This window comes from Amblyomma mixtum, chromosome 7 (assembly GCF_055824585.1).
Source record: "Amblyomma mixtum isolate Tamu chromosome 7, ASM5582458v1, whole genome shotgun sequence".
Lineage (NCBI taxonomy): Eukaryota > Metazoa > Arthropoda > Arachnida > Ixodida > Ixodidae > Amblyomma > Amblyomma mixtum.
The window spans coordinates 140911888-140926112 of record NC_143018.1 but is presented as its reverse complement, the minus strand read 5'-3'; the positions used below and the strand labels follow the sequence as shown (position 1 = coordinate 140926112).

At 45.5% G+C, this 14225-nt stretch overlaps 1 protein-coding gene across 1 annotated transcript in view; it reads left to right on the top strand.

Moving 5' to 3' along the window:
* The window catches only part of LOC149337726 (N-fatty-acyl-amino acid synthase/hydrolase PM20D1-like), a 35114-nt gene extending 21334 nt beyond the window's left edge, over window positions 1-13780 (top strand). The window contains exons 7-11 of the mRNA XM_089553485.1: window positions 2929-2990; window positions 4667-4745; window positions 7258-7329; window positions 9054-9222; window positions 13087-13780. Of these exons, the coding sequence (XP_089409611.1) occupies window positions 2929-2990; window positions 4667-4745; window positions 7258-7329; window positions 9054-9222; window positions 13087-13313 (609 nt within the window). The 3' untranslated portion in view covers window positions 13314-13780. The remainder of the gene's footprint in view (window positions 1-2928; window positions 2991-4666; window positions 4746-7257; window positions 7330-9053; window positions 9223-13086) is intronic.
* Window positions 13781-14225: the final 445 nt, after the last annotated feature.

Genomic DNA, 14225 nt, shown 5'->3' with positions numbered 1-14225 from the left:
GAGAGACAGGGCCTTTGCCCTGCAGTGGGCGTAGTCAGGCTGATGGTGATGATGATGATGAATGTGCTCAATACAGGAAGACCACCTCGCAGGCATAGGTCGGTGGACTCACTCACAAGTCGACTAACTTGGACCCGCTCAGGCTGAAATTCAGACCATGATCTGAGTGTGTGAGTGAGTCCAGACTCATATGCAGACCATGATCAGAGTCGTGAGTTCGGGCTCACATGCAAGTCATGATCTGAATTGTGACTCCACTATGCGCTCCATCATTCCATAGGTTACATCGATACTCACCATTGCATCCTTAGTACCCATTTCATGGCCGCATTTTATCTTCCGGTTTTATTTTTTTTCACCTCTTCCACGCTGCTCTCCTTCTGTCTTTTTCTCCCAAATTCCCCTTCCTACGCAGAGTAGCATGCCAGCGATTTTTAAACGCCGGCTAAATTCTCTGCATTTCATTAAAGAGTCTCTCTCTCTCTCTCCCCGGACTCACATTCAGGTCATGGTCTGTGTTTCCTGTGATGAGGGTGTGCACTTAGTTTTTTTTTCTCTCAAGTTTGCTGACAGCAGACTGGAGGAATGATTTGTTGCCGTAACGAAGGACAAGTGACAGCGAGGCACCTGGGCGATGTTTGTGGGCGACTGAAAAAGAGGAAATGAGGACGACTGTGCTTTGTCCCTTCCTCTTTGCCAGTTGGCACAGGCGCAGATCCTGTAATGAGCCGCGTGGGGATGTGGCAAAAGCTTTGTCAGAGTTCGTGCATGTCACTGCGCAGTGGGCGGAGGTCTTTTGCCGTGCGTCTTGGTCAGCTTGGGGGCATGCCACATGGGCATGCTTCAGTGAGCCCACGTGTGTCTTGACTCGAAACGAGTGAGTGAGCCCAAATGAGTCGTCAGTCTAAATGAGTGAGTGAGCCCAGAAGGATCGTGAGTCGACATGAGGCATAATGAGAGGCTAACCCTGCAGGAGTCTTGAGTTGAAGAGAGTCCAAATGAGCTGTGAGCCTGAATGAGCTTGCATTCATGAGTTACCATAAAAACCGGAATATAGGTCAAACTTTTTTCAAAAATCCATGGCACAAAGTCGACCCCCATGTTATATACCGGTCATTGGCGGAAAAACTGTGGAAGTCTTGAAACAATGGGTGGCTGAAGTCAACAGCCTCCATCACCATCAGCAGCAACACGATATGGTGACAATGTGGCACCGCCAATTTGCATTTCCGTTGTCACAAAGTTGTTTTGCTTTGCGGCTGGGTATTGTCGGCATGGAAATCTCTCCGCACAGAGATGTTGCGCAAGTCTTTTAGAAAATGCAGCATAAGTAGTGCACCAGACGGCACAGAGGATGATGCTCTATGGGACGTGGGCAGCGAGAAGCAACTGTCATGCGACTCGAGTTCGGGCGACTCTGATGACTCGGAGTAACGCTTGCGCACTTAGTGCCCTTCTCTGTACTGTACACCCAGCCAATTCTTTAACAGTATCGGGCGACCGTTGCCTCACGTGTTTGTCAGCACCTTATCACGGAGCGGTGAAAGAAGCGAGTGTAAGTCCATGTGTACACGTGTGCATCTCGCTTGTTCCGCCGCTCAGTGCCGTTAATAAGGTGCTGACAAGCATGAGGGTTGATGGTCGCGCGATAGTGTTAAAGAATTGGCCGGGTGTACATATGAGCAGCATCTAAATGAAAATAAATGCTGTCACCATTCTATAGCAGGTTGAATCACATTTGTTTCAAGGTAAGGGTGTCTTTTGGTACTTTTGCCGTTGAAGAAGATTTCTTTCAATTTTAGAATTGGTTAGTTGAGGGGTCGACCTATGTTCCGGTTTTTACGGTAGTGTGAGCCTGGGCCTGAGTGAGTGTGAGTTTGAGTGCACCCATAGGTGATAGTTTTGAGAGTGGCGATGCAGCTTTTGGGGACACAAAAAACTTGTTTCTAATTTCTTTTTGGAAGCTCCTAGCAGAAAATTTGTAAATTGTTTTTTGAGGAAAGCAAGTGACACAGTAACTGTCTCACACATCTCGGTGGATATGCTGTAAGTGAAAGGAGGAAGGTGGGAGTGAATGGAAAAAGGTGTGGTAGTGGAGGCCTGGTAGACCGGCGCCCTAACCACTGAGCCACCATGGTGGGTTGTAGTTTTTTTTTTTTGCATTTTGTGCTGGAGGACTCACAAAATGCAAAAAGCTCTTCCTACCTGCGTGCAACACCACAAAAGGGGTAGCCGCGGCGTTTGAAATTCATAGCCGTGATAAAACGAGCTCAGTTCTGCCCTTTGGTCCGTCACCACGTGTGCTCACTTTTCAGATTTCCGTCACTTCTCATCTATATTCGAGGCTGGGGTTGGTGGGAATCACAGGGGAAGAGTTACAGGTAACAAAACAAGCAAAAACAAGAAACGCAATATTTTTATGAAATTCGTCATTTTTTCACGCGCATCTCCCCTTACGAGTGCAGTGAGGTCGTAGCATTGGAGATCCCTCCAGGGCAAGTACTTCTTCTGTTCCATAGATCATTGGGAGCCCTGATACCCGCAATGGCACAGTGGTGCAGTGGTCAAGCGAAGAGCCAAAGCCCTGGCAGAGGTCTGTGGCAAACACAGTCTCACCGGTGGGGCTTGTGAGGCCCAGGCTGCTGTGTCCGAGCTCTCGTAAGGGGCCCTTTTTTTGCACGGATAGCTGTTTGGCAGGCTGTCTTTGTCTTGACCGTTAATCTCGTGCACAGTGCCACAGTAGGCGAATGCATCGAATTTATTTGAATTAATTTCATTTTGGGGTTGAGCAGGACTGGCTGGTGGGGCACCTGCTTTTTCGTGGATGGACTTCTAGTGCTGTTGCATTCCAGTGTTGTTGCAAGGCATGCTGGGAAATGCAAGGAATGCCTGCATCACGTGGGCACCCGTCTCTCTTCTCCTTTGCAGGTGCCCTTCCGCTTCCGACTGGCCCTGGCCAACATCTGGCTGCTGGGGCCAGCCATCAGCTGGTGAGCAGGAGCAGCCCCCCTCCTAGGACTATATACACAGGCACTGTGTGCAGACACGGTTTAAAGGGCACCTGAACCACTTTTTTGAGAATTTTGCGCTATTCAAGGATTCAAATCTATATAGGCTGTAGGTAAAGCATGCCAAGTGTTTTTGCACTAGCATTTGAAATAGTGATGTAATCGACGATTGAATTTTGCGCTTCTCCTCAATGCACGGAGGAGTGCAGGAAAACTCAGCGTGACGTCACGGAAGGTATGATTTCAAATTACCGCTGTCGTCAGCCACACCCTGCCCTGACTCGTTAGACGCTGCCAAACAACTCCTGGCAGGGTTTGCCTTCAGTGGCGTTTTTTTTTTTTCTTTCAAAGCAGGGGTTTGTGCTTTGCAAATGTACAGACACCTTCCATGACGTCATCATGCGTCCCCCCACTTGGCGTTGTGCACTGCGGAGAAGCTTCAAGGGCATCCAGATTTCAATAGGCGATTACTTCACTATTTTGATGTGCTAGCCCAAAAAGACTTCGCATGCTTTACCTGCAAGTTTCACACATTTGGCCATCTTAAACTCATTGATTTCTAAAACCTGTGCACCTTCCCTTTAAGGGTGCAGGCTTTTATGTGGAGAATTAACTCAGGGAGGGTGCGCTGTGTGCCCCTGGAAACTGGTCAGCATCGATAGCAGCAAAGGGAACCGAAACTTGGGGCAGCATTTGAGCTCCGCCTTGAGAGTACGATGCGGTGTGCGTTAAAGGGTCCCTTCAGGGGCCTCGTGTCCTCTGTGCCTATTGCTTCACATATCACCTCTGGTCTTTCAGGGAAAACACCTGTTATGAATACTAAATTAATTAAATGTGTTAGAATAGGGCTTATTATCTCAAGCACATGCATTATCGGAGCTATCTGCAATCCATCATCATCTCAGCCTCTGCTGTTCCCAGGGGACAAAAATGTTGTTTGAACTTCCACTGTGGTTACCGGCAACACAATAATGCACTATCGAGTGTGCTGCATTTCATTAAGTCCATTGAATGCATGTCGTGTAGGGCCTGAGGTGGAGACAAAGTACTCGTTGAAGGCGGTAGCTAATTCATCACCTGTGATCGACTGTCATGTGGACAGAAGGGCATCTTTGGTACGGCTAGGATTTATCAAGGAATTTATTCTCTTCTATAGCACATCTCTGTGTTTTACAGTGTTGGTGTTAAATAGATTTTAAGAATAAGACGACGTGCTTTTGCGCAGCAGTCATTTTGTTTTACTTCTCTGCAATGACATCCTAGTTGAAATCAAGAGGAAGTAGTGGGCCTGGGCAGGGCATGTAATGCGAAGGCAGGATGACTGATTCCAAGGGAAGGCAAGCGTAGCAGGGGGCGGCAGAAAGTTGGGTGGGCGGATGAGGTTATGTAGTTTGTGGGGATACAGTGGCCGCAACTGGCGAGGGACAGGGTTAATTGGAGAGACATGGGAGAGGCCTTTGCCCTGCAGTGGGTGTAGTCAGGCTGCTGCTGATGATGATGATGTTCCATAACTCTAGTTTCTTTAAAGTTATTTTCACGTGTACAAGCTATTCTTCGGGACATAAAATGTTGTGTTATTTCTTGTTCATTGCTTTCCTGAATGATGTGTAATAGTGGCTCCAGAAGAGTGGTCCCCCGCTTCCTTGCATCCTGTGCAGGTTCATGTCTGGGAGCGAGCAGATGGACCCCATGATCCGCACCACCACCACTGTGACTCGCATTGGGGGGGGCATCAAGGTACTTCACCCTCTCTTCCCTTAGGTGATCTTGTGGTCGCTGGTGGCCATCATCATCATGCCCTCTACTACGGTCCCACTAAGAAAGCGGGTGCATAGCCTCTGCAGATGATGTGGCAACATCACACACAACATAACTCAAGGACAAAGCATAAAACTCTGCTGGCTACCAAGTTATGTCGGCATAACAGGTAATGAAAGAGCAGATTTGTGCACTGCTCAAACTGGTGGCAAGCCAATAGAGAAAGTAAGTGTACAGCCTTTGTCAAAAGTTTGGAGCCCAGGGGGTTTGCTTCTGAAGCACACTGTCCGGTTCGTAATACATGTCCAGCGCTGCAAATTTGCTGACGGTGAGAAGATTCCTGGTCCTGCCTCCTCCAATGGGTAGGACTACCACGAATGTTACAGGAGTCCCACTGCGAGGCTTAGAAGCAAACCCCCTGGGCTCTAAACTTTTGACAAAGACTGTACCTTTTAAGGATTGCATGAACGTCATCATCATCATCACCATCGTCAGCCTGACTACACGTACTGCAGGGCACAGGCCTCTCTCCCATGTCTCTCCAATTAACCCTGTCCTTTGACAGTTGCGGCCACCGTATTCCTGCAAATTTCTTAATCTCATCCACCCATCTAACATTCTCCTGCCCCCTGCTACGCTTGCCTTCTCTTGGAATCCACTCTGTTACCCTGAAGGACCAGCGGTTATCTTGCCTTCGCATTACATGCCCTGCCCAAGTCCACTTGTTCCTCTTGAATTCAACTAGGATGTCATTAACGCGTGTTTGTTCCCTCACCCACTCCGCCTGCTTCCGATCTCTTAACGCTACACCTATAATTTTTCTTTCCATAGCTCGCTGCGTTGTCCTTAACTTAAGCTGAATACTCTTTGTTAGCCTCCACAATATCCCTCACCAATATCCCTCAAGAGAAAAGTATACAACAGCTGAATCATACTGGTACTCACCTATGGGGCAGAAATGTGGAGGCTTTCTAATCAGTCATCTTGAAAATAATTATCCCATTAATGTCTCATTGATGAACACCACAAATAAAAAAAAATCTCCCATGTTCCTTGATTTCGGTGTCTGTTGGCTTCCATCATGAATGCAGTGAATAGAAGAAGCAGTGGAAACAGTCTCTGCATATGTGCAGAGCGGGTACATACGCACTGTCGGCAGTAGTGCCAGTTCCTTCATGAAGTCCTTCCATGGTAGCAAGGTTTTAAAGGGGCTCTTAAACACCTTCTCGGAAGAGTGCGTAAACTTGCTCAATCGCTATATTGGGTCGTCACACATGTCTGAGCCAAGTAATGCACTTCTACACGCAGGAGAGAAACCACAATCGTGCACGAAAGTTGACGAGCCCATTCCGACAACATTTTGAAACTAACTCTTCTCCATGTTGCGTGTCTTGCTATGTTGATTAAGGGGGGATGAGGGTCTTAAAACTGACCTTTTTATTAATGGCTGGAATGTCATGAAATTTGGCACACAGATGCGCTTTTCTCTTCTGATTTCAAAAAATGTAGTCATAATTGAGCTGTGGTCTCAGATCAAAAGTTATCTTGAATTCTAAAGTGTAATTAGGCAATTTCTTGCACAGCTTTAATGAACTTTCTCATTGCATTTTGTTGCTTTTAATTACGCAAGTTGATAGCCAGCAAATTCCCATACCCGATGACATTCTTACTTTTTGTTTAGGCCACATATAAATAGCAATCTACAATTGGCTTAACGAGTTGCAGTGTCAAATACTGCGACCTGTTACTCTCGATGTAGTATATCACGATGACATCCCTTTAGAGAAAAACGAAGACTGTCACTGGGCATGGGAATTCTCTGGCTATCAATTCATGTAAGTAAAAGCAACAAAATGCAATGAGAAAGTCCATTATAGCTACGTAAGAAATCACCTAATTACATTCTAGACTTCATAAGATATAAGACCACCAGCTCAATCATGATTACACATTTGGAATCGGAAGAAAAAAACGCATCTGTGTGCAAAATTTCATGAGATTCTAGCCATAAATAAAAAAGTTTGTTTTAAGACGCCTTCCGATGTCGTGCAGCTACCATCGTTGTGCCTTGTCAGCCCTGTCGTGGTGGGGCTGGGTGGGTGTGGCAAAAGCCCCCTCAAAAGGTGTGGTTAGCAGAGCAGTGCCAACTGGGCATGTGCAAATAGTGTTTTTTTTTTTAATTCTAAACGAATTTGAAGCGAATATAGTAGTTTTGTTCGAATAATTTCGAAGCGAACATTTCGGATACTTCTTGTGCGCAGAAAAGGTTGAACGCTGCTGTAAGAATTTTCGAATTGGTGTATTTTTCGAACACACTTCATTACATGTAGAAACGAGAGGATGCGTTGAACCTGTGTCAACTTTCGGCCTTTAACACAGCTTTAGTGAGAACCCCTTTTAGAGACCGTTTAAAGGCAATACTTATCGTTGCCAATTGGCCATGACTTGCTTTGGGCGTTGTGTGTGACCGTGTCGTTTGTGCCCTCCGCAGGACAACGTGGTTCCGGCAGAGGCACACGCGTACGTCAACCACCGAGTGCATCCCTCACAGTCAGTGGCCGAGGTGAGTGCTGACTGGCTTTTTTTTTTTTTTTTTGGTCACTGATGGGGACGGGAACGCGCTGCAAGAATGATGTGGTAACAAATCAAAGGCTTTCTAAGAAAAGCACTTTACCCTTAAGGACCAATGGTTATCTTGCCTACGCATTACACGCCTTGCCCAAGCCCACTTCTTCCCCTCGATTTCAACTATGGTGTCATTAATGCGCGTTTCTTCCCTCACCCACTCCGCCCTCTTCCGATCTCTTAAGTTACGCCTATCATTTTCCTTTAAATAGCCCTGAAAATTTTGGCTGTCTCAACTAGTTATGTGCACTGGAGGGACTGCTTTGCCTGCAAGCTTCACGAAAGTTTGTTGCCTATGGTAATCGACTTTTTGAAATTCTAAAATTGATATGCATTTTATGTACAGTGAGCTATATGCCAGTCAGTAAACAAGGAGGCTAAACAGTACCAGTTCAAAAGTTCAGCACTCAAGGTTAATTAACCAGCCTACTAATAGCACGTCTTAGCGCTGTTTTCATGTGCTACATTGCTGACAATGTTATGTGGAAGAAAGCGCTCTTCTAAATCAAAAAAGCCTATGTTTAAAATTTGCAGAAAGTTTTAGGCGAAACACCCCTTGTATAGTTTACATTTCCTTTTGTGAGGCACAAAATGTTCAGGACTTTTGCTAAATGCACTGCAAATCTCATTCACATTTTTTGATGGAACTTGAACAAGGGGAATTAAGTAGCCACTGTGACTGCGTTGTTTTGCTGAAGCAGTTAAGTAGCATGGGGGTATGCATGATCCAGCAAGGGCTTCTTTTTTTAAGGTGAAAGCCTTCAAGCGCTCATACTCGGGGCCGTGACTGTCTGTCCCTCCGTCCTTTCCTTCTGAAGTGAAAGTTGTAACTAGTCATTACTTGTCACAAGTCATGACTAACTGGTCATTAACCAGTCATTACTAGATAGTCAATAACAAATCCTGACTAACTAGTCATTAACCAGTCATGACTAGTTAGCCAATAACAAATCCTGACTATTCATTAAGCAGTCATGACTAGTTAGTCAATAACAAATCCTGACTAGTCATTAACCAGTCATGACTAGCTAGTCAATAACAAATCATGACTAGTTAGTCATGACTAACTATGCATGACTAACTAGTCATTAACAAATCATGGCTAGTTAGTCAATAACAAATCGACTAGTTAGTCATGACTAACTATATGCATGACTAACTAGTCATTAACCAGTCATGTCTAGTTAGTCAATAACAAATGACTAGTTAGTCATGACAAACTAGGCATGACTAACTAGTCATTAACCAGTCATGAATAGTTAGCCAATAACAAATCAGACTAACTAGTCATGACTAGTTAGTCAATAACAAATCCTGACTAGTCATTAACCAGTCATGACTTGTTAATAACAAATCATGACTAGTTAGTCATTAACCAGTCATGATTAGTTAGCCAATAACAAATCATGACTAACTAGTCATTAACCGGTCATCTCTAGTTAGTCAATAACAAATCATGACTAGCCAATCCAAGTCGCCCCATAGCCGCCTTGTGTGTGCCTACCGGCTGTGCAGCGAAAGTTGCGTGCTAAGGCTTTTGCCTCGCGCGCTTTAGATCGTCAAAGTGCCCCCTGAGTTTTTTCCGAATTGCAGTCCCTTCTTCAGCTTGATGAAAGTGGAGAGCACATGTTACTGGTGCATGTTATTTGTTTCCTGGTGCAGGTTCTGGAGCGTGATCGGCAGCTGCTGAGTGGCGTGCCCAACGTCAGCCTGGAGGTCCTGTACGCGATGGAAGCCCACCCGGTGTCCCCACACTCGGAGGAGGACTTTGGCTTCAGGGCCATCGCCTGCAGTGTCCGCCGGCTGTTCCCCAATGCCCTGCCTGTGCCTGGTGCGTGACGATGCAATAGCAGTGTATGCCTTCAGGTTGGCTTAACCCTTTCAGGCACCATTTTTGTTTTTACTACAATCAATTATTTCTTCTCCTAAGTAGTATGTTCCGGCCTCAAGAAAGAGAAATTGTTAGTTTTCGAACATAAAAGACCAGCAGGTCAGTTCTTACAACGATGTGGAGAATTATGTACAAAGTGTCAGATTTGTTAGAAATAGTACCATCGAAATGTTCTCATGTGTCAGGTAAACACTCTAGGGATTGTGGAATCACTTTGTGCTTTGAAGATGCACATCACGCTCGAAATTGAGCAAAAAGCAATCGATGTTTTCACTCACGGCAAAATCTGTCTGCACAAAAATGGTGGACAAAGTGCTACCTAGCTCACTCTTATGTGAAATATTACTTACTGCATTCGCCACATGGCACAAAAAAAGCAACTTATTTGCAACAAGAAGGGTGCTCAATTCGGCTGAAACAATGAAATCACTGTTAGGTGCTCTAGTCTCTCAGAAAAAGCTGTAAGTTTGCCGTTTACACAATTGTGTACAAAGCACCTGAAAGGGTTAATTATGCAGCTCACAACCATTACTTAAGCCTGGTTTGGTCCAAAGTAATTATTTTATTGTAGCCGGCACAGCTTTAACCCTGTGACAAGTGATTTTTTTGTTTCCCCAGAAATGATATATTTTTCCGCCTAAACTGTATATTCCAGGACTTGAGAAAGACCGCTTATTACTTTTCCAGTGCAGAATACTAGCGGTTAGTTTTCTGTAGGGATGGGCCGAGTTTCGTGCAAATTGTCATAATTTATGAAAACAGCAATATCGAAATCCTGAGACATGCGAAGTAAACACCCAAAGGATCGTGAAAACAATTTCGATTTTGAAGTTGGTCGTTACACTCGAAATGTGCAAAGAACCGAAGAGAAAGAACCATGTGGCGCATGCCAACAGGCGGCTCAGTTAGCTGGCTGATACAGGCTTGTGTGAAGCTCTCAAAAGTGAAACCGAAACTACGCGGCCTGACTGGCATCGAGACATGGCAGTACGTTTGTCATCGTGCCTACAGTTGCACACACGTCAACGTACATGGATCACTCTGCGGCATAGAATTCAGGTTTGTGCTGGGCTGTTTGGATAATCGCTTGCCGCGCCAGTCATACCTGGACACAGCCTCCGGGAGCCTGTTAAAGTTAACTGGGGTCCGTATTCCCAGTTTGTGTCATAATAAAAAGCGTCGTAATCTGTCATAGCTAGCTTGTTCATAGCGTCGCAGCTGGCTTGTTCGCACAACACGGAGTTCTACATTTATCCTGAGGGTAAAATGGAACAGAGAGCAAAATTTGTGCCATGCGCTCACTCGCCGTACAATGCGCTCTCCGTGCCGTGCTGAGCCATCAAGGCGCCGTGACGGTTTGTCGTCTGCAACATCGCTGAACATAAGTTACTGTGACAGGACGGTTTTGCAGAGACTTAAGTTTTTCATTCCTTTTATGCAGGCACTGCAAGGACCGCCAGATGCCGCTGTTAGGTTTTTAATTTCTCTGCAGCAAATAAATGAAAGGGATGAGCTAAAAATAACTTCTTGCTGCGTTTCTCCTCATATATTCGTTGGGAGACTTCGCAGAAGAAGTTTTCATAGGTTCGCCATGGCACGAAGCACGCTCATGCCTGCACTGACGCCTGAAAACTGACTTGCAAGCTAACTCGTGAACTCAGTGCAGAGCCACATCACTGCGGCTATCGAGAACTAACCATCCGTGCACATGAGCGGTGCCAGACGTTGCACACGATCATGATGCACGACGCTTCAAGATCTAATGGAGGGTTGTAGAATAGGAAATGTACATTTGCGAGCAGTAAACGAAATGTACATTTGCGAGCAGTAAACGCAAGCATTTTGCGGGACATTATGGTTTTATGTTACATCATTCAACGTACGGAGATGAGATAACTCCGGTGATAGTGGTGCCACCTGGTTTGAATGAAGAGAACAGTTTCTACAGCAAACTGGTTGGTTGTCCTGAAATGTGCCGTGCCGGCCCGCCCTGCAATGCATTTCATGCCTACAACTACTCTCAGTGGTCAGTTGGAGTGCGGCCTTTTTTCACACCTGTTGGCTCCACTGCATCTTTGTTACACATTTGCTTTTTAAAAGAATGCAACCAAAACTTAGTCGTGGTGTATCTGTTGCTGCATGGTGGGTGGTGCGTTCTTTGCATGCCACTCTTATGGTATCTATATTTGTCTCTTTTAGTGTCATTGGGAGGGTCTTTGTAAGCGGAAATTGTGGCCGCTGCCACACATGACGCGTGGTGTGATGCTTGACCGTAGTATGCCAGCTCGAATATGACAAAATTTAGTGTTAGCCTCGGATATAACGAACATAAGTATGCCATGCTATAAACTTTCATGGGTTCAACAAGGGGAAACTTTGGGCCAGTTGGTCTGACATGTTGAAGAGGAAGAATAACCGCGAACTTGGACGAGACTTGAGAACGAGAAGAAGACAGGACGAGCGGTTCTGTCTTCTTCTCGTCCTTAAGTGTCTCATCCAAGTTCACAGTTATTCCTTCTTTTTGTGCGTTAACCTCGAATGTAATGAACTTTCATCTGTTACTTTTGATCTAATCAACCTAATATGTTACCTCGGATATGGCAAACTTTCGTGTGTTACCTCAAATATAATGAACCTAAGTACGTCACCTTGAGTGATCCGCTGCAATGGCTCAGTGGTTAAGGCGTTCGTCTACTGAGCCGGAGTGCCCGGGTCCGAACCCGGCCGCGGCGGCCGCGTTTCAGTAGAGGCGAAACGCAAAAGGCGCCCGTGTGCTGTGCGATGTCAAAGATCCCCAGGTGGTCAAAATTATTCCGGAGGCCTCTAATACGCCATCTCTTCCTTCCTTTCTTCTTTCACTGCCTCCTTTATCCCTTCACTTACTGTGTGGTTCGGCTGTGCACCGAGATTTGTGGAACAGTTACTATGTCATTTCCTTTCCTCAGAAACCAATTTTAATTTTTTTCCAATTTTCACTTTGGATGTAATGAACTTTTGTGTCTCGACCTCAGATGTAACGAAGTTGGTGTGTCAACCTCGGATTGTAATGAACATTCGGCTTCTAGCGCCTTCAAACAATCCACCGAGGATTGCGTACAAGTTTTATTGCATCTCTGGTTGTTATTCTATTTGTGGATCGGTGCCATTCTTAGGTAAAGGTAACACATGGGCCTTAGTTTTTATCTTCCCTTGATGCTTGAAGAAGCGGAGCATAGAGAAAGAAAACTTCAAGTGGCAGTAATTTTGTTGGTAGCATGCACATCGTTTTAAGGTACTTGAAGAATGCTCATCATCACCATCACTTATCAACCCTTAAAGGTCCCGTTAGGGACATTACATAAGGGGGGGGAGGTGTTAGAGGGGTGTTCAGCAGTCATACGTGAATATACATATAGATGGAATATAGAAATACAGGAGAATATAGAAAATATAGATTAGAAAAAAAAAGTAGAACAAGACGAAAAAACACAATAGTAACAAATTCAAATAATCAGGTCATGGCAGAGTGTGGCAGAAATATGAACAAAAACAGACTACAACTGTGGATGTAGAACAGGCTGGTCGGTTTGCAGGGCTTGGAAGCTGACATAGGGTGCAGGAAAAATTATTTTTCGTTGAGAAGGTCGATTAGGTTATGCTTAGAGGTAAATTTATAGATGACATTTCTTCTGAAAGGGACACTGTGATAAATTTTTTTTCAAAATGGTGTATTGTTTTTGTTGTTCTGCTGTTCAAGTGCAAGTTTCTTTTTCCTTGTGCACCCGGGATTGGAATCTGTAGGTGTGATGAGCTCTTTCCATGCAGCCATGTCGATCGGCAACACCGACACACGGCACTATCTGGACCTGAGCCGCAATGTGTACCGCTTCTCGCCAGTGCTGCTGACACCACAGGAGGCCTTCCGGCGCTTCCACGGGGACAACGAGCGGATCTCGCGGCCCAACTACGAACGCCTCGTCAACTTCTACCGTCTGGTCATGCGTTACGCAGACCGTGTTCACAAGGTGCCGCCAGCGCACAGTGAGCTGTAGTCTTCTTGTCCAGTCCTCAGGCAGGCAGTGTTGTTCCCGCCCATTGGGCACTGAAACTTCCTTGGAGATCCTGTGGACGTGTATGGGACGTGTATGGGATGTGCATGGGACGTCCAAGGAAGGTTCAGTGGTCATTGCCAAAGAATCCGTAACACATATACCAACACCGATCTGTGACTCAAGCAGCATGTGCTGATGCTTCTGTTGTTGTTTGGGAGTAACGATGGCCACAGCAGTGCACGTTTTATGTGTAGTTTTCTGATTTTGCAATGCCACTATGAGGTCGTTCTTCCCTCTGTTGACAGTGTCCATGTACACTTGCTGTCGAAAGTAAATAGAAGGCGACTTTGTCAAAAAAACTTAATTTCTTTAAATCTAAAGCATAATGGTCCTGTTTATTGGTGCACAGTGCAATTCGCACAATCACAATTAGGCTGCACATATGTATTCAGAGATGCATAAACTGGGGGGGGGGGGGGGGGGGGGGGGCAATGATTAAATATTTTTGTTAATATTGCCGTCCATTTACTTCTGACGGCACCTGTACAGTCCAGCACAATTTGAGAGTGATTACTTCAAGCTTTACTTACTCGGATTATACTGCTCTGGCATGGTTTATTTTTGCAAGAGCGCTGCAACGACAACATGACCTCAGATAGGTGCAGGGTTCCTCTATCTTCCACCTTCATGTTTGTTGTGGGCAAAGTGACCGTCACACTAGGAGAAATTTCTCGGATTGTTTCAAGCGGAATGAACGTGATAACCTTCAAATCACACTGGGCTGCACATTTATACATCCTAAAACGGAGTGTGGAAATGTGGAGCGTCATTTTGGAGCCAGTGTATATTTAAAACACCATAGTATGTGTGTGCCTTAGTTACCCCCACGTTTGGATGCCACTTGAAAGAGTG